At 46.6% G+C, this 27,392-nt stretch overlaps 1 protein-coding gene across 2 annotated transcripts in view; it reads left to right on the top strand.

Moving 5' to 3' along the window:
• The window catches only part of LOC142485986 (embryonic protein UVS.2-like), a 49,789-nt gene extending 26,047 nt beyond the window's left edge, over positions 1-23,742 (top strand). For both annotated transcript variants that reach the window (XM_075584643.1, XM_075584644.1), the window contains one exon: positions 23,367-23,742. In XM_075584643.1, the coding sequence (XP_075440758.1) occupies positions 23,367-23,377 (11 nt within the window). In that variant the 3' untranslated portion in view covers positions 23,378-23,742. The remainder of the gene's footprint in view (positions 1-23,366) is intronic.
• The last annotated feature ends 3,650 nt before the right edge of the window (positions 23,743-27,392 follow it).

Raw genomic sequence — 27,392 nt, 5'->3', positions numbered from 1 at the left:
GAATGTATGTAATTTTTGTTTTTCAGGTTTTTTTATTGTATTTTTGAATTTTAATTTTTTTGTTTGGCCATTTGCTGCCAATTTATTTATTTGTGCCCCTTTGGCAAGGCATGTTTTAACAAATTGTTGTTTTTGATTCATGGTTATGTTTTGTATTTCTGTTTATTGTTTTGAGTTAATTGTTATGTATCTGTAAGGCTTGTTTTTATTAAATGTTTGGATTGTTTAGGCATTTGATTTATTTTATTAATGTGTTGTTTACTGTAGGCTTTTGATTTAATTTATTCTTCTGGTGTTTAGGCTTTTGATTTCTTTTAATGTTGTGTTATTTAGAGGTTTGATTATTTTAATGTTGTGTTGTTTAGAGGTTTGATTTATTTTATAGTTCTGGTGTTTAGGTGCTTGGGTATGTTTTATCGTTGTGTCTTTTTGGTGCAGTTATTTCTTTTTGGTTGCCCATTGACTGCTATAGTGGCTTATCATGCCCATATTAAATGGGCATGATGTGCCAATCAATGGGTAGAGGGTGGAGATAGTTGCCCTGGGTTTTGGTGGTTAGGCTTCCCAGGTGGGTAGCGGGGAGGGGGGTTAACCCCTTCATTACTTTAGCGGTTACTAATCGCAAAGTTGATTAAGGGGTTCTGGCCATTAGATTGTATTGTTATTGTAATGCTGCCCTCAGAGGACATGGATGCAGAGGACGGTGATGAGGACGTCCTTCATCCTGGCAGGGGTAAGTAGAAGTTTTATTTATGTTATGCTGGATAATGTTTTATTTTGAATGGGCAAATGCACTCTTATCCAGATCTGGATAACAGTAATTTTGCCCATTAATGTACAAATGAGTACAGTATGTGTTGAGGAGGGTTGTTGGGAATAAAGGGCGTGCCCATTCCTTGCCATTGGGGTTATCTTTGCTCCCATTCAGGGCATAAATAACAACACTGGCAATGAATCAGCGTTTTGTTTAGTATTGTGTTTGTATTTTGTTGTAATGTTTATTGTAGATAGCGGGGTTGGGTGAAGGTGGTATTTGGCCCGTGGTGGGTGTTTATGCCTACCGAGTGGGTAGCGGAAGGGATTAACTCCTTCATTACCTTAGCGGTTAGTAATGAAGGGGTTATCTCCTCCCGCTACCCCCCCCCCCCCGCAAGGCCTAAACACCCACCACAGGTCAAATACCACCTTCACCCACCCCCACTATCCAAAATAAACCTGGCACTGGTAGTTAACCCCTTCATTGCCTTAGCGGTTAACCGCTAAGGTAATGAAGCTGCCGGTAAATTTATTTTTATTGCATGGGATTGATGCCGGGTATCACCGGTGCTGATATTAATGTGTATCAGCTCCGGAGACTCCCGGCTTCAATCCAATGCAGGAAAAATACATTTTTTTTCCTAACTCCTGCTTTCTGATCTCTTCTCGACAGCCATGTGTGGCGAGAAGAATCTTTGATAAAATCGCAATTCCATAGCTCTGATCAGATAATCGAGGCTACTAGAATAAGGTGATTTTATAAAAAATGCAAGTTGCAGCTTTTCGCTAGCTCACGCATGATGTGTTTGACCAGGAGCCAGAAATTGAGGCTTCCCCGCACGACCTTCCCCGCACGATTTAACCAACTCATCGAAGCTTTCTGAATAGCTGCCTAGCAAATTTTTCATCACCTCTCCCCCCTCCCCAGCGGCATCACCTCTCCCCCCTCCCCAGCGGCATCACCTCTCCAAATCACCTCTCCCCGCTCCAAATCACCTCTCCCCGCTCCAAATCACCTCTCCCCGCTCCAAATCACCTCTCCCCGTCCCCGGTCCAAATCACCTCTCCCCCTCCCCGGTCCAAATCACCTCTCCCCCTCCCCGGTCCAAATCACCTCGCCCCCTCCCCAGCGGGGGAACAGGCAGCTGCCACGCGGCGCCTAAGATGGCGGCGGCTGGAAAGACACCCTTCCTCCCTCGCGGCGCCGAGTCAGAAGATGGCGGCGCCCGGAAGTACAGGTAGGTGTCGCTCCCCCACCTCCGGCGCCAAACGGAACTGAGAAACGCCGCATCAACTGAGACACACGTGTGTGTGTGTGTGTGTGTGTGTGTCTGTCTCACTATCCACTGCCCCCCCCCTCCTGTCCACTGCCCCCCCCTCCTGTCCACTGCCCCCCCCTCCTGTCCACTGCCCCCCCCCCTCCTGTCCACTGCCCCCCCTCCTGTCCACTGCCCCCCCTCCTGTCCACTGCCCCCCCCTCCTGTCCACTGCCCCCCCCTCCTGTCCACTGCCCCCCCCTCCTGTCCACTGCCCCCCCCTTCCTGTCCACTGCCCCCCCTTCCTGTCCACTGCCCCCCCTTCCTGTCCACTGCCCCCCCCTCCTGTCCACTGCCCCCCCCCTCCTGTCCACTGCCCCCCCCCCTCCTGTCCACTGCCCCCCCCTCCTGTCCACTGCCCCCCCCTCCTGTCCACTGCCCCCCTCTCCTGTCCACTGCCCCCCCCTCCTGTCCACTGCCCCCCCCTCCTGTCCACTGCCCCCCCCTCCTGTCCACTGCCCCCCCCTCCTGTCCACTGCCCCCCCCTGTCCACTGCCCCCCCCTGTCCACTGCACCCCCCTCTTGTCCACTGCCCCCCCTCCTGTCCACTGCACCCCCTCCTGGCCACTGCCCCCCCTCCTGTCCAATGCCCCCCTCCTGTCCAATGCCCCCCCTCCTGTCCAATGCCCCCCCTCCTGTCCAATGCCCCCCCCCTCCTGTCCAATGCCCCCCCTCCTGTCCAATGCCCCCCCTCCTGTCCAATGCCCCCCCCTCCTGTCCACCTCCCCCCCTCCTGTCCACCTCCCCCCCCCTCCTGTCCAATGCCCCCCCTCCTGTCCAATGCCCCCCCCCTCCTGTCCAATGCCCCCCCTCCTGTCCAATGCCCCCCCTCCTGTCCAATGCCCCCCCTCCTGTCCAATGCCCCCCCCCTCCTGTCCAATGCCCCCCCTCCTGTCCAATGCCCCCCCTCCTGTCCAATGCCCCCCCCTCCTGTCCACCTCCCCCCCTCCTGTCCACCTCCCCCCCTCTCCTGTCCACTGCCCCCCCCTCTCCTGTCCACTGCCCCCCACCCTCCTGTCCTTTGCCCCCCCCCTCCTGTCCATTGCCCCCCCCCTCCTGTCCATTGCCCCCCCCTCCTGTCCATTGCCCCCCCCCCCTCCTGTCCATTGCCCCCCCCCTCCTGTCCATTGCCCCCCCCTCCTGTCCATTGCCCCCCCCTCCTGTCCATTGCCCCCCCCCCTCCTGTCCACCTCCCTCCCCTCCTGTCCACCCCCCCCTCCTGTCCACTGTCCGTCCCTCCTGTCCACTGTCTGTCCCTCCTGTCCACTGTCTGTCCCTCCTGTCCACTGTCCGTCCCCACCCTCCTGTCCACTGTCCGTCCCCACCCCCTTCTGTCCACTGTTTGTCCCTCCCCTCTGGGGAACACGGAGAAAGAGGGAGAGAGAAGGGAGCTGGAAATTTAACTCACGGCCAACGCTGGGTCTCTCTCCAACTCACCTCTCCCCCTCGGCGCTACAACTCACCTCTCTCCCTCGGCACTACAACTCACCTCTCTCCCTCCACGCCGATGCTCCAACTGGAACAGATGGCGGCGCCCGGAAGGACCCCCTTCCTCCCTTGCGGCGCACAGTGAGAAGATGGCGGCGCACGGAAGTACAGGTAGGTGTCGCGTGTGTCGCTCCCCCACTTCTCCCCCCACTTCTCCCCCCCCCCACTTCTCACCCCCCCACTTCTCACCCCCCCCACTTCTCCCCCCCCCCACTTCTCCCCCCGCCCACTTCTTCCCCCCCCACTTCTCCCCCCCCCACTTTTCCCCCCGCCCACTTCTCCCCCCCCCCACTTCTCCCCCCGCCCACTTCTCCCCCCCCCACTTCTCCCCCCGCCCCCTCCCCCCCCCTTTCCCCCCACCTCCAAGAGCACGCTCTCTACGGCTCAACATCCCCGAGGAGCAGGAGGAGGGCGGCAGGGACTTAATGCTGCCAGGTGAGGAAATGCAGGGGGAGGAATCCATGCCTTTGACGCCCCCCCCCTGCCTTTGACACCACCCCCCCCCCCTCCCTTTGACGGCACCCCCCCCTCCCTTTGACACCACCCCCCCCTCCCTTTGACACCACCCCCCCCCTCCCTTTGACGGCACCCCCCCTCCCTTTGACGCCACCCCCCCCTTCCCTTCGACGCCACCCCCCCCCTCCCTTTGACGCCACCCCCCCCTCCCTTTGATGCCACCCCCCCCTCCCTTTGACGCCACCCCCCCCCCTCCCTTTGACGCCACCCCCCCCCTCCCTTTGACGTCCCCCCCCCCTCCCTTTGACGCCACCCCCCCCTCCCTTTGACGCCGCCCCCCCTCCCTTTGACGCACCCCCCAGCCTTTTACGCCCCCCCTGCCTTTGACACCCCCCCCCCCCTGCCTCCGGCCAACGCCGGGCATACACACACCTCTCCTCCCCCCCATCACACTCACCTCCCTCTCCGCCGCTGACTCCCCTCCCCGGCGCTCACTCCCCCTGCCTTTCACGCCCCCCCTCCCTGCCTCCGGCCAACGCCGGGTATACACACACACACACCTCCTACACCCCCATCACACTCACCTCCCCTCCCCGCCGCTGACTCACCTCCCCTCCCCTGACTCCCCTCCCCGGCGCTCCACTCACATCACCTCCCACACACTGACTGACACACACAACTTACTGACACACACACACGCACACTGACTGACTCACGCACACACACACACACACACTGACTCGCACACACACACACACACACTGACTCACTCACGCACACACACACACTGACTCACTCACGCACACACACACACTGACTCACTCATGCACACACACACACACACACACACTGACTCACTCACGCACATGCACACACACTGACTCACTCACGCACACACACACACTGACTCACTCACGCACACACACACACTGACTCACTCACGCACACACACACACTGACTCACTCACGCACACACACACTGACTCACTCACACACACACACACACTGACTCACTCACACACACTGACTCACTCACACACACACACACTGACTCACTCACACACACACACACACTGACTCACTCACGCACACACACACACTGACTCACTCATGCACACACACACACTGACTCACTCACGCACACACACACACTGACTCACTCACGCACACACACACACTGACTCACTCACGCACACACAGACTCACGCACACACACACTGACTGACACACACACACACACTGACTGACACACACACACTGACTGACACACACACACACTGACTGACACACACACACACTGACTGACACACACACACCAACTGACACACACACACACCGACTGACACACACACACACCGACTGACACACACACACACCGACTGACACACACACACACCGACTGACACACACACACACCGACTGACACACACACACACACCGACTGACACACACACACACCGACTGACACACACACACACACACCGACTGACACACACACACACCGACTGACACACACACACCGACTGACACACTGACTGACGCGCGCACACACACCCCCACACACACACACCTACTGACACACACACACCGACTGACACACACACACCGACTGACACACACACACCGACTGACACACACACATTGACTGACACACACACATTGACTGACACACACACACCGACTGACACACTGACTGACGCGCGCACACACACCCCCACACACACACACTGACTGACGCACGTACACACTGACTGACGCGCACACAAACACTGACTGCCGCACACACGCACGCACACACTGACTGTGTGTGCGTCAGTCAGTCTGTGTGTGTTTGTGTTTCTGCCTCAGACTCACTGGCGCGCGCGCGCACACAGTGACTGACGCACACACGCTGCATGAAGCTGTAAAGGAGGGAGGGGGGGACTGGATTGATGTGAATGGGGGACAAACAGAGACAGGGGGAGGAGAGAGAGAGGAGCGGGAACATTACATCCCGGGCAACGCCGGGTCTCTCAGCTAGTATATAATATATATATATATTTAAAACCAGAGACATAACATAAAACACAGACAAAGCTCAGTGCACATCCAGAAAAACTTATATACGGTACAGTGCCTAAATATACATGTATACAGGCATACCCCGTTTTACATACACCCACTTTACGTACACTCGCAAGTACGTACATTTTTTTTTAGTTACACCATACCCCTGTGTACGTACACGTGCTTCGCGAGTACGGACACCAGGGGGCGGCGTGCGTGCGTGCGCACCTCCAATACAGCAACCTCCTTCATTGTGGTCCCTAACTGAGTAGGAGTGCAGTTAAAGGGTAACGGGGAACGGGGCCGGATGGCAGGGGGAAGGGGGAGATCGGGCGCGCCATCAATCAGCTGCTATAGCAGTGATTCCGCCCGCACTGCAGCTCCTGGCTTTTCTCCCTCCGTTCTCCTCCTCCCTCCTCCCTCCTCCCTCCTCAGATCTCGCTCTAGTCTCCTGCTGCTGCTGCAGCAGAACGGAACTTTGCATGTGAGTTACAGGCTACGGGGGAGGAGGAGGTCCTCTTCTACTGCATTCTGTGTGTGTGTGTGTGTGTCTGAGTGTGTGTGTGTGTGTGTTTGTCTGAGTGTGTGTGTGTCTGCCTGAGAGTGTGTGTGTGTGTGTGTGTGTGTGTGTGTGTCTGTCTGAGTGTGTGTGTGTGTGTGTGTGTGTGTGTCTGTCTGAGTGTGTGTGTCTGTCTGAGTGTGTGTGTCTGTCTGAGTGTGTGTGTGTCTGTCTGTCTGAGTGTGTGTGTGTCTGTCTGTCTTAGTGTGTGTGTGTGTCTGAGTGTGTGTGTCTGTCTGAGTGTGTGTGTGTGTGTGTGTCTGAGTGTGTGTGTGTCTGTCTGAGTGTGTCTGTCTGAGTGCGTCTGTCTGAGTGTGTCTGTCTGAGTGTGTCTGTCTGAGTGTGTCTGCGTGTGTGTCTGCGTGTGTCTGCGTGTGTGTCTGCGTGTGTGTCTGCGTGTGTGTCTGCGTGTGTCTGCGTGTGTCTGCGTGTGCGTGACTGAGTGCGTCTGCGTGTGCGTGACTGAGTGCGTCTGCGTGTGCGTGACTGAGTGCGTCTGCGTGACTAAGTGCGTGTGCGTGCGTGATTGTGTGACTGAGGGAGTGCGTGCGTGATTGTGTGACTGAGGGAGTGCGTGAGAGATTGTGTGACTGAGGGAGTGCGTGTGTGACTGAGGGAGTGCGTGCGTGTAAGCCAAGCTGATCAAGGACCTGAGTAAGGCCGTGCGTATAGTGCCGGCGATGCCGCCCAAAAACAGACACATTGCCGCCACCCGCGTGCGCTTATAGTAAGCGCGAGAGCGGCAATGCGACGGAGCGGACTTTGGAAGCCGGGAATATTTGATTTTCAAGGGCTGTCACCTCATGTGACAGCCCCTGAACAAATCAAATGCCCGGGAGTCTGCGATGCCGCCGCAAAGCGAAATATAACTTTCGCTAGCGGGGATGGGTGACGTCGCCGGTCGCGGGCACTATACGCGCGGCCTACGGAAGCACAGCATTGTAAAACACTGTACTGTACAGTATTGTACTGTACTGTTTTCACCAAAGTCACAAAAAATAAGTCCCAAAAATATATCAGTCAGTCAAATAAATGCACCTCACCTTCCTGCCCTTTCAGTAAAAATACTGTACAGTAGAAGATATGCCCTGTCCTTCATCATTCCTACATATTTTTAAAATAATTTTCCATTCATCCATGTTGTATCTGTCAGCACATAAGAAAAATCAGCTGACATTAAAGATTTTATTTCAATAAAGCCTACTGTATTTATTTTGGTTACAAATGCGTTATTACATCAGTAATGCACATATATGATGTTTACAGTACAGTACATGCATTGTAAAGTGGAAAAAAGGTAGTGCTTCACTTTAAGTACATTTTCACTTTACATACATGCTCCGGTCCCATTGCGTATGTTAAAGCGGGGTATGCCTGTAAATAACTAATAAATAAAATGGTCTTTTAGTTTAACATTGTGTAGGGACCCTTGAAACGTGGTCTGCCGTGAAGTTTGGCTCAAGGGCTTACAACAATTTGGCCAAAATGTTAAACTAAAAGACCATTTTATTTATTAGTTATTTATACATGTATATTTAGGCACTGTACCGTATATAAGTTTTTCTGGATGTGCACTGAGCTTTGTCTGTGTTTTATGTTATGTCTCTGGTTTTAAATACATATTGCCATGCTCAGTAGCACTCCTCTGTGAACCTTATATGCTTATATATACAGTACCGACAATGTTTATTGAAGCAAAAGCCGCCGGATGACCAGGACTTACTCTGGCTGGTGCTGAGAATAGTCAGTGCGCCAGCCGCATCCAGCCGCGTCCCCTCCGTTTCCCCCCCCTCCAATCGGCGCGCAATTTAAATACCTTCCCGACCCCCTAGCGGCTCCTGCTGTGCCCCTCTGCATCCCCGCTCCCCCGCTTACCTCATTTCAAACCTTCAGGGGAGTCGGGGAAGCCGGGGAAGCCGGGCGTGCACGTCACTGTGACGTCACCGACGTCACGCGAACGAGCCGCTTCCCAACGCTTCTCCACGCTGCCGCCACGCATCCAGCCGTGCGGTTTTTAGTCGAATAAACATTGTCGGTGCTGTATGTTGTGGGTATTTTGGGGGTTCAATTTGAGCTTGTAGGTGTTCTGTATGATATATATATATATATATATATATATATATATATATATATTGTGACAAAAACCAGGGGATGGTAATAAATTCCATATATAGGGCTCCCAGGATACTGAACAGTTTCTATCCTGTTTAGGCTGAAAAGTGCAGCCTCATAATACATGCACTCCATCCCACAGTTTGGCAAGTGCTGGAACTGAGGGATGAGCGATCCAGACCAGAGTTTGTCTGCTGCCTGATTTCTGTCACCTGTCCTGCTTGTTAGGAAATCAGTCTTAAGTACCCGATTTCTGTTTCCTCTCCCCCCTCCCCCAAGAATCTGGAGGCGGGAAGGCTGCTGGAAGCAGAGAGGGGAAAAGCCTCTCCCCAAACAGGTTAAATCATTCTTTTCCTTTTTGTCTAAAACTGCAAAGTTCCTTATTTTGTTGTTGGAAGTGGAAAAGCCACTCCAACCCTGAGACAGGGAAAACCTAAGTTAAGTTATTGCTCAGGTGAGAAGTTTTGTTTGCTTGTGTTTCTGTTATATGCACTGTGGCAGTCTCAATGCCTGGGACTGAATAAACCAGGCATAGCCTGTTTAAAGGAAAAGCACGTGACGCCTCGTCATTTAACCTACCCTAAAAGACCGTGTTCTAACAGTCCCGGACAGACGGCAGAGCCCCGGAGTAAGCCGTTTGTCACATATGGTGGAGAATGCGGGCAGAACACTAAAAGATATACAGTATAGTGCAGATGGTAGATCACTGCTAAAAAGATAATCAATAAATGAAATGAACTCACAAAAATCGTATTGTATTACTGCATGTCAGAGATCCATCTCTCTCTGACTGGAGCCCTTTGTGTAGCTGGGGTCAGGATGCCTCTCAGTGGAGTGAATGATATGCAAGTGAAAGAAACCACAAATAGTGCATACTGTATAAACTATAAATATGTATTAGTCACAAATGTTAAGGAAACTCACATTTTCCATAAATTCAATGGGTGGTGGAGAGAACCGCCGATAGAAGGGTGGTGGAGTGTAAGGCTGCTGCCCGGTGCTTCCTTTCACTTACACCTCACAGTGTAGTTCCGCATCAGTCTCTGCGGTCGCGTCACTTCCGGTTTCGCGTCACAGGTGAGGGCAGGAAGCCAAAATGGGTCTGGTGTCAGCAGTAGATTGCCAGTCCTTCAGTGAGCAGATTCTCTCCAAACTCTAACTCTACTGACGAAGCAGTGTGCGAAACGCGTAGAGTTAGAGTTTGGAGAGAATCTGCTCACTGAAGGACTGGCAATCTACTGCTGACACCAGACCCATTTTGGCTTCCTGCCCTCACCTGTGACGCGAAACCGGAAGTGACGCGACCGCAGAGACTGATGCGGAACTACACTGTGAGGTGTAAGTGAAAGGAAGCACCGGGCTGCAGCCTTACACTCCACCACCCTTCTATCGGCGGTTCTCTCCACCACCCATTGAATTTATGGAAAATGTGAGTTTCCTTAACATTTGTGACTAATACATATTTATAGTTTATACAGTATGCACTATTTGTGGTTTCTTTCACTTGCATATCATTCACTCCACTGAGAGGCATCCTGACCCCAGCTACACAAAGGGCTCCAGTCAGAGAGAGATGGATCTCTGACATGCAGTAATACAATACGATTTTTGTGAGTTCATTTCATTTATTGATTATCTTTTTAGCAGTGATCTACCATCTGCACTATATATATTTTTATTTTTTCACATATCATGAACTTATCCTGCGCTCCTCCTCAACCCCAAGAAAAGAAAATTCTACATCCTGGGACTTGGAACTGTCCCACCAGAGGAAGTTGAGCTGCACTTGTACACTTTTATTTCTATTATCACTTTGTGGTGTAAGGTTTATTGTGTGTATCTAAGGTGTGTCACTAATTACACCAATCTAATATTAATTGGGAAGCGCCCAGTCCATCCACATTCCCCACTCCCCCACCCACTGTCAGAACACTAAAAGGTCTGCGGGTTAAAGAACTTTAAAAGAAAAAAAAAAGTTTTTTTTCTCTTCAAACAAGATGGAAGACGTGGTGAGTGCGCTGGTACGCAATGTTGCTGTCCAGAAAGACGCGAATGAAACCCAGCAACGGCTGTTAATAACCCAGCAAGAGATTAATGCAAACCAGCAACAGACGAATGCAGCCCTGCAAGATGCTAATGCAAACCAGCAACAGACGAATGCAGCTCTGCAAATCGCGAAAGAAAACCAGTAAGAGACAAACCGCTTGCTGTGAGAGGAGCAACAACGGTTCACCCAGGGCTTACAGCAGGAACTCGAGATCCTGAGGGGGACTATCAGTAACACTCCACTGGCAGATGCAGCCCCAGTCCCGAAAATGACCAGGGCAAGTCACTACCTTCAGAAATGGGGCCCTTGGATGATGTGGAAACCTATCTTCTCACGTTTGAACGCACGGCACAGAGAGAGGGATGGCCAGAAGCGGAGTGGGCCAGTCTAATCGCTCCCTTCCTAAGCATCGAACCCCAGAAGGCTTACTTTGATCTAGAGCCAGCCGAAGCTAACGTCTATACAAAATTGAAGTTCGAGATCCTCGCCCGCCTCGGCGTAACCACGGCTGTTAGTGCCCAAAGGTTCCACGCATGGTCCTTCACATTGGAGAAAGCCACCCGAAGCCAGATGTATGACCTCATCCACCTCGCTCGGAAGTTGCTACAACCCGAGATCAACTCAGCAAGCCACATCGTGGAACCGTTGGTCATGGACCAGTTCTTGAGGAAACTTCCCTCTGCCCTACGTCGTTGGGTCAGTCAGAGTGACCCCCACAATGCAGACGTACTGGTGGCCCTCGTAGAAAGGTACAATGCAGCAGAAGAGCACCCGCAACCCATAATCGTGGAGCAACCCCACTACCCAAGGTTCCAGGACTCTTCCAGAGACGGTAAAAGGGTACCAGGGTTAAGGGTGGCTGAAGAGCGATGACCGCCTTCACACAGCACCAGCAACAGTGGCTCGCACACTAAGGGCAACAGCCAACATGGCGAGCTGAAAAAGGGCTCTAAGTGGGACACAGACTATGTACCTACATGTGTAAATTGTTATGAGAGGGGCCACACCGCGAAAGTCTGATCACTAAATGCTGAACCAATGCAATGCAACAGCGTTGAACCTTATTCGCTGTGGTCCCAATGTATGGGCCCAAGCCCAGAGGACCCCTTGAATAACCATCTGTGGGCATTTGTAAAGATAAATGGTAAGAGGGTTCGGGCACTTCTTGACTCTGGGAGTATGGTCACACTAGTGTCCGAATACCTGTTGCCCATTGAGAAAAAACAGGTAAACAGTTCACAAAGAGTGGCAATTTGTTGTATAAATGGGGATAATCACGAATATTCCACTGTTGATGTTCTTATTGAAACAGAGTTTGGTTCTGTAGATTTCAAAGTGGGTATAGTACCCAAACTGGCACATGATGTGTTAAATGGGGAAAGTCGGCCCCTATTTCTAAAAACGTGGTCCTCCTCTCAGAATAGCGCCCAGAGTTCAATAGCGGACCATAACGAAGTAACAGAAGAAACAAATCCTTTCCCTTTTTCAGAAATAGAGGTTGACGAGGGCCCAAATAAGAAGGGGAAAAAGGAGGAGTGCTGTAAAATTCCCTCCCTTACGGCTACCTTGGTAGGGAATACCCCAAATCAAGATGTTGAACAGGCACTTACCACCCCAGAACAGGATAAGACCCTCGCTGACCTAGAGGTCAGTCCTGGGAGATTTAAGAAGGCCCAGTGGGAAGACCCCACATTAGCAGAAGCAAGGGGGAATATACGGGACCAGAATAGTACTCCTGGCCAACTAGATAGGTCACTTGCCTACCCCTACTTCGAGGTAGAGAATGACCTAGTATATCGGGTTGATAAAAGGAAATCAATTGTAACTAAACAGTTGTTGGTACCACGGACATTCCGTAATGTAGTATTACACCTCGCACATAGTCACCCATTGGGGGGACATCTAGGGGTGGAAAAGACAAAAGAAAAGGTTCTCCGAAGCTTCTATTGGCCTGGGGTTCTGGCAGAAATTACAAATTATTGCTCCTCATGCCCAGAATGTCAGATCACCGCCCCGTTCAAAGCGTACCGTAGCCCATTGGTACCCCTTCCCATAATAAATGTACCATCTGACCGGATTGCTATGGATCTAGTAAGACCCCTAATAAAGTCTGCATATATTGGCAATATTAGATTATGCCACCCGATATCCGGAGGCAGTTCCCCTACGTAGCACCTCTGCTAAAAATATAGCAAAAGAGTTAATAGTTCTGTTTTCTCGGGTCGGAATTCCTAAAGAGATCTTATCTGATCAGGGAACACCACTTATGTCCCAAGTAACAAAAGAGTTATGTAAACTTCTAAAAATCAAGCATCTCAGAACCTCAGTCTATCATCCACAAACAGATGGTTTAGTGGAACGGTTCAATAAAACCTTAAAGAGCATGTTACGCCGGGCGGTCGATAAGGATGGGAAAAACTGGGATTGTTTGTTACCATACCTGTTATTTGCAATTAGGGAAGTTCCCCAATCATCCACAGGCTTCTCCCCGTTTGAACTATTGTATGGCCGACACCCAAGGGGCTTACTGGATATAGCCAAAGAGACTTGGGAACACGAGGTTACCCCTTACAGAAGTGTAATAGAGCATGTTGCCCAAATGCAGGACCGAATAGCTGCAGTCCTACCTATAGTGAGGGAACACATGGAAAAAGCTCAAGAGGCACAGAGTAATACATATAATAAGGGTGCTAGGGTCAGAATTTTTTTTCCAGGTGATAGGCTACTAGTTCTGGTTCTCACCGTAGAGAGTAAATTCCTTGCTAAGTGGCATGGGCCATATGAGGTCTTGGAAAGAGTGGGAGAAGTAAATTATAAGGTGAGACAGCCAGGTAGGAGGAAACCTGAGCAAATTTACCATATAAACCTACTTAAGCCCTGGAAAGATAGAGATGTCTTGTTAACCCTAGTACCCCCAGGTCCGTCAGAGAATCAAGAAACTGACCCAGAGGTTAGCATAGCTGAAACCCTGTCCGTTCATCAGAAACGAGAGGTCCAGAATTTAGTGAGAAGAAACAAAGAAGTCTTCTCTACACAGCCAGGTAGAACTAGCGTAATTGAACATGACCTAGTCTCTGAACTGGGGGTCCGAGTTAACCTTAAACCGTACCGAATCCCAGAGGCCAAAAGAGAGGCTATAAGTTTAGAGGTTAAAAAATGCTAAAACTAGGCGTAATTGAGAAATCCCAAAGTGGGTGGGTCAGCCCTATAGTTTTAGTCCCAAAGCCAGACGGTACAACATGGTTTTGCAATGACTACCGTAAACTAAACGCTGTGTCATAATTTGATACTTATCCTATGCCCAGGGTGGATGAACTTGTAGAGAGACTGGGCAAAGCCCAATATCTCACAACCCTAGACCTAACAAAAGGGCACTGGCAGGTTCCCCTCACAGAAAGGGCAAAATTAAAGACAGCCTTCTCAACCCCAGACGGCCTCTTTCAGTATAGGATGCTGCCTTTTGGCTTACATGGAGCTCCCGCCACATTCCAAAGAATGATGGATAACATTTTAAAACCACATGCTCGGTATGTTGCTGCCTACCTGGATGATGTGGTAATCCATAGTGAAGATTGGCAATCCCACCTTCCAAAGGTCCAAGCTGTGCTCGACGCAGTTCGGTCTGCTGGACTAACTGCTAACCCCGCTAAATGCACTATTGGTCTGGAGGAGGCCAAGTATCTGGGGTATTCTATTGGCAGAGGTTTACTCAAACCCCAAACACTCAAAGTAGAGGCGATACAAAATTGGCCAAGGCCAGTTACAAAAAAACAAGTAAGGACCTTTTTGGGATTAATTGGGTACTATAGAAGGTTTATTCCCAATTTTGCAACTAAGACAACCCCACTAACCAACCTCACAAAAGCAAGAGGGCCGCTAATGGTAAAGTGGTCCCCTGAAACCGAACAGGCCTTTAGAAGCCTGAAAGAAGCTCTCTGTGCCCAACCAGTGTTGGTCACACCTGACTTCTCCAAAGAGTTCGTAGTCCAAACCGACGCATCTGAGATAGGGCTGGGGGCGGTACTCTCCCAGGAGTCTCAAGGTGAGGAGCACCCCATCCTTTATTTAAGTAGAACATTAAATCCCCAGGAGAAAAATTACTCCATAGTCGAGAGAGTTTCTCGCAATAAAGTGGGCTGTAGAGACGTTCAAATACTATCTGTTGGGGAGAAAATTCCGGTTGGTCACAGCTCATGCACCCCTCACCTGGATGTGTCAAAACAGAGAGAAGAATGCTAGAGTGACCAGGTGGTTCCTAAGCCTACAACCCTTTAAATTTTCTGTGGAACACAGGTCAGGGCACAAACATGGCAATGCTGACGGGTTGTCAAGGATGCACTCCCTAATATCCATGGTCGCTCATCCATCGAGGTCTGAACTGGGGGGAGGATATGTGACAGAAACCAGGGGATGGTAATAAATTCCATATATAGGGCTCCCAGGATACTGAACAGTTTCTATCCTGTTTAGGCTGAAAAGTGCAGCCTCATAATACATGCACTCCATCCCACAGTTTGGCAAGTGCTGGAACTGAGGGATGAGCGATCCAGACCAGAGTTTGTCTGCTGCCTGATTTCTGTCACCTGTCCTGCTTGTTAGAAATCAGGTACTTAAGACTGATTTCCTGTTTCCTCTCCCCTCTCCCCCAAGAGCCTGGAGGCGGGAAGGCTGCTGGAAGCAGAGAGGGGAAAAGCCTCTCCCCAAACAGGTTAAATCATTCTTTTCCTTTTTGTCTAAAACTGCAAAGTTCCTTATTTTGTTGTTGGAAGTGGAAAAGCCACTCCAACCCTGAGACAGGGAAAACCTAAGTTAAGTTATTGCTCAGGTGAGCAGGTTTTGTTTGCTTGTGTTTCTGTTATATGCACTGTGGCAGTCTGAGTTCCTGGGACTGAATAAACCAGGCATAGCCTGTTTAAAGGAACAGCACGACGCCTCGTCATTTAACCTACCCTAAAAGACTCTGTTCTAACAGTCCCGGACAGACGGCGGAGCCCCGGAGTAAGACGTTTGTCACAATATATATATATATATATATATAGTGATAATAGGAAGAGAAGTGATAGTGAAGATTCAGATGAGGAAATCAGTAATACACATAAAGTTACAACTAGAGAGGAGGAAAAAGAACACATTTTCTCAAAATATTCAACAACAAAAAAGTGATCATTTTTTAGGAGAAGGGGGGTCCTCAAACTGATTTTATCCATTGAGGGAGATGGAACCCCCATTAGGCAAAAAGTATACCAAAAAGAGAGAAAGAAACGAGGAAAACGAGGAAAGAGAAGAAAAGGAAAAAAAAGAAAATAGCAAGAAAATAGGAGATACACAGAATATTTTTAATTTAAGTACTAGAATTTTAACTCCGCCAGAGAAAGATATTATTTCCAAGGGATTGAAATTTGCACCAACTACAGGTCCAAATAATTTTGGTCTGTTTGTTGACGCTCAAAATTTTCTACGAAAGCTAACTTTGAAACTTTTTTTTAAGTCTAAAGAAGTAGAAATTAGGACTAATGATAATCTAAAAATAGATCCTAAAAGTTTCTCTAAATCGGATATGAAAAAGCGTATCATACATTCTGGCTTTAAGACGCCATCTAAGTTCTATCCTGGACACTGTAAGGGTAGGAACTTGGAAGTTTTTTCTGAGCTAGTCATAAAAGATTTTGAAAAATTAACGTCCAACAATTCTTCATTTAATAATAATCTTTCAAAATCAGAAAGGGAAGCTCTAAAAGCATTAACCGAAGATAGGGAAACAGTTGATAAAGGGGGAGGTTAGTTATATTAAATAGAGAAGACTATATTAAGGAGTCTGAAAGAATTCTAGGCGACACAACAACATATTGTAAACTTTCCAGAGATCCTACAATTCAATATAAAAAAAAACTACAAGTACTTCTAAATAAAGGTAGAGATGATGGTATATTGGATGACAAAGAATTTGATTTTTTAAACAAAATAAATCCAATATTACCCATCTTCTATTACCTACCCAAACTGCATAAGTGACCCACAAACCCCCCGGGAAGACCGACCATAGCAGGGATCGATTCCCTTACTTCGAACCTATTAGCTTATGTAGATATTTTTCTTCCAGAATATGTCAAGAACCAAAAATCATACATCAGAGATACAACAGATATCATAAGGACTCTTAAAGAACAGATATGGGAGGAGGATTTTTATCTTGTTACAGGGGATGTCACGTCCCTATATACATCTATAAGTCACCAACAGGGATCTGAAGCAATAGACAAAATACTAGCTAAAGATCCCAATATGACTCATGAACAAGCCAATTTTATTTTAGACAGTAAACATTTTATATTAAAACATAACTATTTTTGGTTTGAGAACAATTTTTAGTTGCAAAAATGTGGAACCGCCATGAGTAGCAAATTCACCCCCAGCTACTCAAACCTTTTCATGTCAGTATGGGAAGATGACCAAATTTGGTCAATTGCGGAGCTGGGGGCGAATTTGGTCCCATGGCGGAGATTTATAGATGACGTCATTTTTATTTGGAGGGGAGATGAGGAGAGTCTTTTAAAGTTTATTTCTTACATTAATGATAATAATCTGAATCTCAATTTTACCTGTGAATATAGCAAAAACAGAATAAATTTCCTTGATCTGGCAATTTATGTCGAAGAAGGTACTATTAAAACAATGGGGGCTATGCACTAAGCTCCGAGCTTTCGCGCCGGCCTGAAACAAATTAGCACGTCCGATAAAAAATGAAGCCGGCGGCGTGATTCACTAAGGCCCTCAGCCCATTTTTTATCAGACGTGCCCAAAACTGGCTTATCGTGCGTGCAATGTATTTTCCCCCCTGCTAGCATTCTTAACCTTTCCGTACGCAAGCTGATAGAAAAAAAAGCCGCTTGTAACATTTGCATGGAGATTTGCCATCTTCATGCAAGGCTTTTACAGGCGATCGTACAATAAATAAATACATTTTAATTATAGTGTACATGAGCAGGGGGTCTCCGGAGCTGAAAAGCTTTGGTTTCAGATCCGAGGACCCCCTACTTCAGGAGATACAGGCCCCGTTATGGGGTGCCGGTATCCCCTGCAGAATTTCAATGTCCCGGTCACGTGACGCGGACGCTTGAAAGTGCAGGGGATACCGACACTCCATAATGGGGCCTGTATCTCCTGAAGTAGGGGGTCCTTGGACCTGAAACCAACACGGGTCAGCTCCGGAGACCCCCTGCACATCTACACTATAATTAAAATGTATATTAAAAAAAGAATTAACAAACATCAATACACGACCCCCCTATCCCCCTCCGCCCTAACACATACAGTACAATAATGTGCAAAATAACTATTATCCAGATATGGATAATAGTTTATTTGCCCATTATTAAACACTGCATTAGCATACCTAAATAAAGTCTATAAAAACAGCAGCCAGCTAATCCAATGAATACAAGCAATAACAACATCAACAATGAATTAATTAAACCATTAACCAATGAAACCAATTAATTCCTAAACCAACTCAAAATGAATAGTAACACTAACCAATCAAACCAATTAATTACAACAACATTAATAAATGTAAACATTAAAAGACAAAGAAATAAATTCAAACAATCTCAGAAAGAACCATAAAACACATTAGCTAACATAATACAACATTAACTACAAGCGAACACTAATCGCAAACCTTTTATTAGCATTAAGCATGAAAAAAAACAAACAATGACATCCACATAAGAAACTGACATAAAAAAACCAACAGCAATACCAAGCCAGAAATGCCTCCCAAATATTGTCATAATAATGTATTCATATGTACCCTAAAGTGGTACAGATTAATATATTGTCAGTCAATGTGCCTCCCCCAAAAAATCAAAAATCACATCCAATGAAAAAACCTGTAAAAAGAGACATTTACAAACATTCAATATATTACTTACCATTAGAAGCAGTGGCCCTCCGATTCCCGGGGTAACAGGAAGCTCACGTACCTTGAAGGCCTCCAACAGCATCCGATGCCATCCGCCATGAAGATCCGGCTCAGGTACCCCAATCTTCTTTTTTCTTTCTTTACTCACCTTCTATCTTCATCTGTAACCATTTCTTCATCTTCTTTATCTTCTTTCTTCATCTGTCAATCCAAAATACCCCATGTTAAATCCCAACCGATGTTGTCCCGTCATCTTCTTGGGCTCAAATGAGGCATCACTGCCTTAAATATGGCTTGTGACGTCACATTTAGCCTCAAAATGGTTAACAGCCACCTGATTGGCTGTTAAAACCATATTCCGACTTTTTTTTTTTTTTTTTACATGACGTCACTTAAAGGTAATGATGCCAGCCAATCAGAATGGCTGTGCTTCATTTGCCTTTAAGATGACGTCACGAAATCCAAGATGGCCGGCGTCACATGGTATTTCAGCTTATCAGAGTGTGGAATTGGTTCCCACGATCTGATTGGCTGAAATACCATGTGACGCCGGCTTCGTGATGTCATCTTAAAGGCAAATGAAGCACAGCCATTCTGATTGGCTGGCATCATTCCCTTTAAGTGACGTCATGTCAAAAAAATAAAGTCGGAAGAAAGAAGATAGAGAAGATGAAGAAATGGTTACAGATGAAGATAGAAGAAGGTGAGTAAAGAATGAAAAAAGAAGAAAATTTTCAAGAAAAAGCCCGTTTTAGAGCGCAAAGTGCCTGTTTGCGCGGCTTAGTGCATAGCGCTCGGCGGAACTTCACGTTCTAAGAGCACTTTGCGCTCTTAAAATGACTTATCACTGCTTAGTGCATAGCGCCCTATGACACATTTCAAAGATGTTGATAAAAATAATTATATACTACAAACAAGTTGCCATCATCCAAGTTGGCTTCGGAATGTGCCATGTGGGCAATTTAGAAGAATGAAAAGAAATTGCACTGACGATATGAATTTTAAGATCCAAACTAAATTTCTTGAAGACTGATTCTACAAGAAAAATTACAATAAACAAATAGTTCAGTCAGCAATATAGAAAGTGGAAAACCTAAATAGGGATGATATACTAAAAGATGCACCCAAAAAACAAAACAAGAAGGATTTTAATTTTTCTTTCATTACAAATTACAATAGAGAACCTGGAAAAATTGTTAATACAGTATTGTAAATAAATACTGGCATATAGTCAAGAATGATGAGCTAATTGGAGCTATGGTTCCTGACAAGCCAGTTGTTATATTCAAAAGGGCTAAAACATTAAAAGATAAATTGGCACCCAGTGCATTGCCCAAAAATAACTTAACAATTAATAGATGGTTGCCTAGTATTTAAGGTTTTTTTGGCTGCACCACATGTAAGGCCTGTGTTCATCGAGCAAGTGATAAACATGAATTTGTCTCAAATGTAACGAAGAAAAAAAATATTATTAATAAACATATTACATGTAGAAGTAACCACATCATGTACCTCATCGAGTGCCTATGTGGGTTACAATATGTTGGTAAAACTAAGAGACAAATGAACATCAGAATATTAGAACACATTGGCAACATAAGGCGTAAAGTTTTAACTCATCTTTTATCTGAACATTTTATAATTAAACATCATGGTGATATATCAGGTTTTAAATTTAGTGCCATAGAACATGTTCTCCCCCATTGGAGAGGGGGAGACAGGGATGTAGCATTAACTAAAAGAGAATCCTTTTCGATATTTACACTTAAAACGCTAGTCCCAGATGGCCTAAATGCTGAACTTGATATAAAAGTTTTTCTGTAAAGTGAGCACTTTAACTTTCCTTTTTAAATTAATTTTAAATTTATTATAAATTTTTTAATTACAAATGCTTTTAAAATCAGTTTTTATATAAAAAATTTTTTTATGGTATTTATGTATATTTAGATGTACTGTATATTTAATATGTCTTTTTTACGTTCTCTTATATGATTATTAGGTATCAACAATCGTCGTGTAGAATATTGTCTTATAAATATTACTGTATGCTGTGATCATGTTGTGTGGGGGCAACATTATCACTAGCATGCAGTTTAAATATGCTATGGACTATATATATATATATATAGGTAATATAAGTAGCATGTTTTGTATGCCAGTGTGCACTATAATTGATTTAAATGTCAGTACTAATTTTGAAGTATATACTGGCAGTGTATATATATATACTTTTTAATTATTTTTTATTAGTTTAATGTATGCAGTTAACTTACAATGAGAAATATATTTGTATAGATATTATATCATGCTTGTTATATACATTATAGAATTATCGATCTTTTGTTACATTTGGTGTACATGTTAACATAAAGTTCCGGTATATACACCAGTAATACATGTTTACAACATAATTAGTGTATGCGCCGTTTTGCACCAATCACAGTTAGGGATTAGGTATATATACTTAGCTGTGAACACCAATTAGCCACTCCTGATGAAGACGTCATTACGTCGAAACGCGTAGAGTCCGGCTTGTCAGCCATCTTGGAGGGGGAGAGTAGCAGTGGGTTCCTTGGCAGCACCCTGCGTTCCGGTATCCTGTGTTCCGGTGACCATGACGTCGCGATCCAGAAGTGACGTATCCGGCAGTGGTTACAGTGTGTACCAAGCGAGGAAAGCTGCGACGCTGTAAAGACCTAGCTGTTCCAATGCCTGTTATTCTCTGACTGCCGTAAGCCTCCATTTGTCATTTTTTGATTAATAAACCTGTTATTTTTTATCTGCACTATGGTTGTTCTCTCTTCTCTTTGAGATTGCTGACCTATATACCATACCTCCAGACCGGGATATACTATATTTCCAGACTGGCACTTATGCTCCTTTTCCTACTGTGTTTGTAAGTAGGAATTTGGTAGCTCTTTATATATATTTATCACACTGTTTGTCTACCGATTACCCTGCCTTCGGCAGTCCTGACCCGGCTACGTTTGACCACGGAATTCGCAACACGGATCCGGCTTTGTGGTCTAAGGTCGGTGTATATCTATCCCCACCTCAGCCCTGCGGTCCGGTCCAGGTTTGTGGTGAGCATAACCGTTACACAAGCCCATTGTTATTGAAATCCCCAAGAACTAACAGCTCACTCTTCTCATGCAGAAAGGAAATTAAGCCAAGAACCTGGATGATATCAGTCAGGGATTGTAGTTTTGGGGGCGGTAGATGCCAGCAATAAGAACAGGCTTAGAAAAGGGGAGGCAGATTTTGACAACTAGGATTTCAAACGAGGTGGGCTTGGGGGGAAATTAAGCACTGTGGAGTATGCTGTTTTAGATTGGCTCGATATACTGTATGTGGATAAGGGGGAGGGCCAGTGTAAGGTCCGCCGGGGGAAATCACTGTCCTGGCGCATCTCGCACTGCGGCTAAGCTCTGACATGAGTCTTTAAACTGGTTTCATTCCTACCTATCAGGTAGATCCCAACATGTGTCTATCTCGGGCTCTAACTCCAACCCCTTGGATAACACCTGCGTTGTGCCGAAAAGCTCTGTTCTGGGGCCCCTACACTTTTCAGTAGTTTTCATCAATGATCTTCCTACAGCTTTTAAGTGAGCTTTAATACATGTGTATGCGAATGACACAATGTTATATGCACACAGCCCAAGACTCTCCAATCTTGGACACATACTTCAATCTGACTTTTTGAGACTTAAAAATTGGACTTCCCAAAACAAACGGTTTTTAAACACTGACAAGACTGTAACAATGGTATTTGGTACCAAGGCTACATTTCTAAAGCTTCCAATGAATGAGCTTCAGATCAGAACCAATGCTAATACCATCCTAGCCCATTACTAGCTTTAAATATTTGGGCTGATGGTTTGACTCACATTTAACATTTGGGATGCACATTGATACCATGACATCCAAAAGCTATGCCAAACTAGGTGTAGTTTATAGGAACAAATCCTCCCTAAGTCTGCTGGTCAGAAAGCGTATTGCACAGCAGATGCTAATGCCAATTTTAGACTATGAGGACATAAAGTAGTATATGGCAAAAAACAAACAAACTCACCTTAGAAAAATTGATACCCTCTACTATTCAATATGCCGCTTTGACTACAACTCACATCACACATCACTACAACACACATCACTGCGAAATGCTCAAAGAACTAGATTCACTTAATGTAACTATGTATTTGTAACCATGTATTTGTCATCATGACTCTATGCCCTGACATACTTGAAAACGAGAGGTAACTCTCAATGTACGGTGTACTTCCTGTTAAAACATTTTGTAAACAAATAAAACTCAACTGTGTCTATACGAAATCAGCATTTCTTGGAAATACATTCCTCCCATTATTCTGCAACTATCTGTGTTCTATACAAAGCCACAGAATTACCTACCATTCCAACCTTCTAATATAAACTGGTATATTTGTATGTGCTATATCAGATATCTCTATACATTTCCACTCAGTGTATGTAATTCCAGTGAGTTCATACATTAGGCCTACTAAATGTTTTCATTAGAAGAATTTCTTCATCAGTTCAATTGTTTATTTGTACACGAGGGACAGATTAAAATATTGAAATACCTATCTGTGAATTGGATATTACATTGTATGTCAATGAAACATTAACTCTCTCTTTTTCTTTCAGTTAAAGCTTGAAGGACGGAAATAAATCAACAGTTTTGAAACATCCCAATTATATTCTTTCTGCTCCTCTGTTCATTATTTTAGTTCTATAAATTGCTGGCTGTTTGCTGCCATTGTTTGTACTACGCTCAAGCTGTGAAATCCCATTCCTTTTCCACCTCTAATTTTGGGTTCGCCTGTTCAGGTGTTTAATAAACTGTTGATTTCCATTCAGTTTAAATTGTAATATTTTTGGTGCTCTATTATTGCAGTCCTGTAAGCCAAAATACTTTCCGTTTGTGACTTTTAGCCACAATGTAACATATTTATCCTCCGTTGTGATCTGCAAAGTGAGAATATTGATAAAGTGTAAAAACGAATCAATTTACAAATGAAATAAAACAACTCTAGTTTGAATATGTTTCCTTTTCATTATTTGTGTGATTTGTACTTTAGTCTAAGAAAGTTATTTGAGACCGCGCTGATCAGGAGCTTCCTGGTTCTTTGTGGTTACAGTGTTTCCCGCTGCTCCAAATCTCTCCCGTGATCCACTGGGGCAAAGCAGTCACACAATAAAAAAGAGAGGAGCGCAGAGAAAAGTCTGTGTTAGGAACATCCCTTAATAACATATAAATTGTAGTACATAAAAACGTACATTGAGTAAAATAACGCAGATGACGTGCTCCACCGCACCACTGGTAGATGTTACAGCGGGACCCAAGGTGCACCTCCTACAGTAGGTTAGCTCCTACCGGATCCTCAATTGGCCACCTGACCAAAAGCAGCCGGGCCATACTAGCCAGAGCACACTGCAAATCTCGCGAGAGCAGCTGCCTACAGTAGCTAGAGCAGCACTTTCACACAGCACAGGGTGGGGGGGGGGGAGGAAAAGGCACAGTTCCTGATGTGTGATCTCACAGCGTCATACGTTTTAATAACTAGATCCATCTATACGTTTTGCATTATTCACGCTTCTTCAGGAGTGTATCTTGCGTGCTGATTAATGTCCCCTTTATACGGACAAAAAACATTGTATTGGCCCAGAGATTTATGACTGTGTGACAGGGTAAATGAACGTCACCAGCTATATATCTGGAAAACCTATGTTTAGGCTTGCAGTGCAGCAATGACGAGGTTAAGTTTCAGTTGAGAAGGGCTGCTTAATTAGTCTGACCCCAGCTGCATAATCAAGGTGTTTTAAAACCCCCAGGCTGTACACACATGCAAGATAGCTGGTCAGGAGACAGGACTGAAAGGCTGAAGAGATTACTGCTATAAGGTCTGTTTTCAAAGTACGTGTGATGAACTGTCTGTGTCCTGCATGCTGAAGAGAAGCTGCCTTGTTTTCTATGCTGAAGAGAAGCTATTTTGTTTTTGTATGCTGAAGAGAAGCTAGTTTGTTTTTTGTGTGCTGTATATTTTTAAGGCTCAATAAAGAAGCCTTATCAAGAGAACCCGCGTGTGTGGTTGCATGTACCCTGCAACATATGGTGTCAGAAGTGCCGGGATTTTGAGAGGCCCCTGCAGTTGAAGGGCCACACACACACAAAAATGAGAAAAAGTGGAAGAATTTTTAAAAGAGTTTCTGTGCGAGCAGACCAGACAGCAGGGACTATTAATGCAGGAGTAGACCAAACAGCAGGAACTCTTAATTCAGGAGCAGGCCCAACTACTATTGCAGCAGCAAATCCAGCTCCTAACCCAGCAGCAGGCAGTACAGGATGAGCGGATGGCCAAGCTGCTGACCCAATTCTAGCGGTCTGCCAGTCCAGAACTTGCGAACAAACCACCGGTCCTCCAGAGGAAAATGGCTCCGAACGTGGATCCAGAGGCTTTTCTACTGACATTTGGAAGGGTTGCCAAAGCTCAGGGCTGGGCTGCAGATCGCTGGGCAACTGCTTTGGCCCCGCTCCTCATAGGAGAAGCACAAGCCTCATATCAGGGCCTCCCAGCAGATCAGGCAATGGACTACCAACAAGTAAAAGCCGCCATACTGGATCGCTTAGGTCTGACCCCAGAGACCTATCGGCAGCAGTTCCGGAACCTGAAGTACACTGCTAAGATGAGACCCGGGTCCTCGCTCAGCGGTTATTGGACTTGTGTACTCGCTGGATACAACCCGAGGAGCGCACTAAGGAGGCAATTCTTGAGCAAGTGGTGTTGGAACAATTCCTATAGATAATACCCCCTTCCGCACGCTCATGGGTAAAACGCCATGCTGCTGAAACCCTAGCTTTGGCGGTCCGACTCGTTGAGAACTTCCTTGGGGCCGAGGATCAGGCGAGTGCCCTGGACCCGACAGATCCAACTTCACCAGCACTTGCGGAGACCCAAAGGGGGAGATTGGAACAACGGGGAAACTACGGCCCTCCATGCGCAACCGCCAAGTGCCACGAAAGGATCAGTCCTTCCAACAAGGAAGAAGTCAAAACGCCGGGCACCGCCGAGACTGTCATCCCCTTCCTGATGTCGGCTTATCGCCAAATGAGAGGAACTCCGAGGACGTCGCCCACAGGACCCACCAGATGCCTGGTCTCCAGTATCCGGTCCAGCGGAGCGCTATCCATGGCCCCCTCCTGCGAGGGAACCCTCTTCATGTTCCGCCTGCGGAGAACAAGGCCACCGGCATGTGGACTGTACACAGATGGATTGTTCATTCAGCAGGACCGTCGCCTCGGCCTTCACTGGAGAAAATTACAAGCCCTGGCTACTTCCAGCCCAGGTTGGGGGAAAAAACGTCCAGGCCCTTGTAGATTCGGGCTCTGGGAAAACGCTGGTCTTCCAGGAACTGTTACCGCCTAACGTGTGTTCTTTTGATTCTCCATGGAGTATAGAATGTATACACGGCGATGTAAAATGGTATCCGACGGCCAAAATCCGGCTACAGGTAAAAGGTCAGGAGGCCTACTTCGAAGTAGGAGTCACTCCTTGGCTCCCTGCCCCAGTTGTGCTCGGCCGGGACTGGCCTTTCTTTTCAGACCTAATGGCTCCAGTCTCTCACGAGGAGCCTTATTCTATAGCTCATAAGAACCCTGGCAAACTGTTCCCCTTCTCGGCAGACCTTTTTCCCAGTAGACACCGGGTTCCAAAGACTCGGAAGCAAAGACGCTCTGACAAACAGGACTGATTGCAGAAATCTGGGTCTCAAAGTGATGATTCTAGTAGCCAGAAGTCACAAGTGATGGCTGGGGATGGCCAGAGGGAGGGGGATATGGGCCCTGGAGATTTACCAGACATACCTCCCTGATTGTCGCCAGAGGCAAAGGGAAGACCCAATCCTTGCTTGACAGAATGATAAGGTGGTAAAAATTGATGAGCAGATATTGAATGCACAGGGGGTGATAGTATTCCCCCATTTTGAATTATCAAATGATATCCTGTATAGGGTGAATAGGCAGACACAAACAGGGGAGGTCACCAGACAGATATTGGTTCCCAAGGCGGTTGTTAAATCTGTGTTCACTATAGCCCATACTGTCCCTTGGGATGGTCACCTTGGCAGGGATAAAACATTGGACCGTATTTCGTCCCGATTCTATTGGCCAGGGATGCATAGTGATATTATGCTAATTTATGTGCGGCATATCCGGAGTGCCAGCTAACTAGTCCGAAGGGACAAAAACAAGCCCCTTTGGTTCCTCTACCCTTGGTGTCAGTTCCCTTTGAGAGGATTGGGGTAGACTTCATAGGACCTCTAAAACCTTCTGCGAAAGGACACAGGTTTATTCTTGTAATAGTTGACTATGCAACAAGATATCCTGAGGCGTTCCCCCTGAGAACAGCAACGGCGAAGCAAGTAGCCAACAAGTTGTTGGAGCTGTTCTCACGGGTTGGACTTCCCCAGGTTGTGTTGACAGACCAAGGTACAAACTGATGCAGGATGTCTTAAAATTACTAGAGGTCAAGTCTGTTCAGACATTGGTCTACCATCCACTGACTGACAGATTGGTGGAAAGATTTAACCAAACTCTAAAAGGGATGCTGAGGAAATTTGAAGATTCAGAGAAGAGAGCCTGGGATGAACTTCTCCCTTTTCTGCTGTTTGCAG

The sequence above is a fragment of the Ascaphus truei genome, unplaced genomic scaffold, assembly GCF_040206685.1.
Source record: "Ascaphus truei isolate aAscTru1 unplaced genomic scaffold, aAscTru1.hap1 HAP1_SCAFFOLD_695, whole genome shotgun sequence".
NCBI lineage: Eukaryota > Metazoa > Chordata > Amphibia > Anura > Ascaphidae > Ascaphus > Ascaphus truei.
The sequence above is the reverse complement of the archived record's forward strand: the minus strand, read 5'-3'. Positions and strand labels throughout refer to the sequence as shown.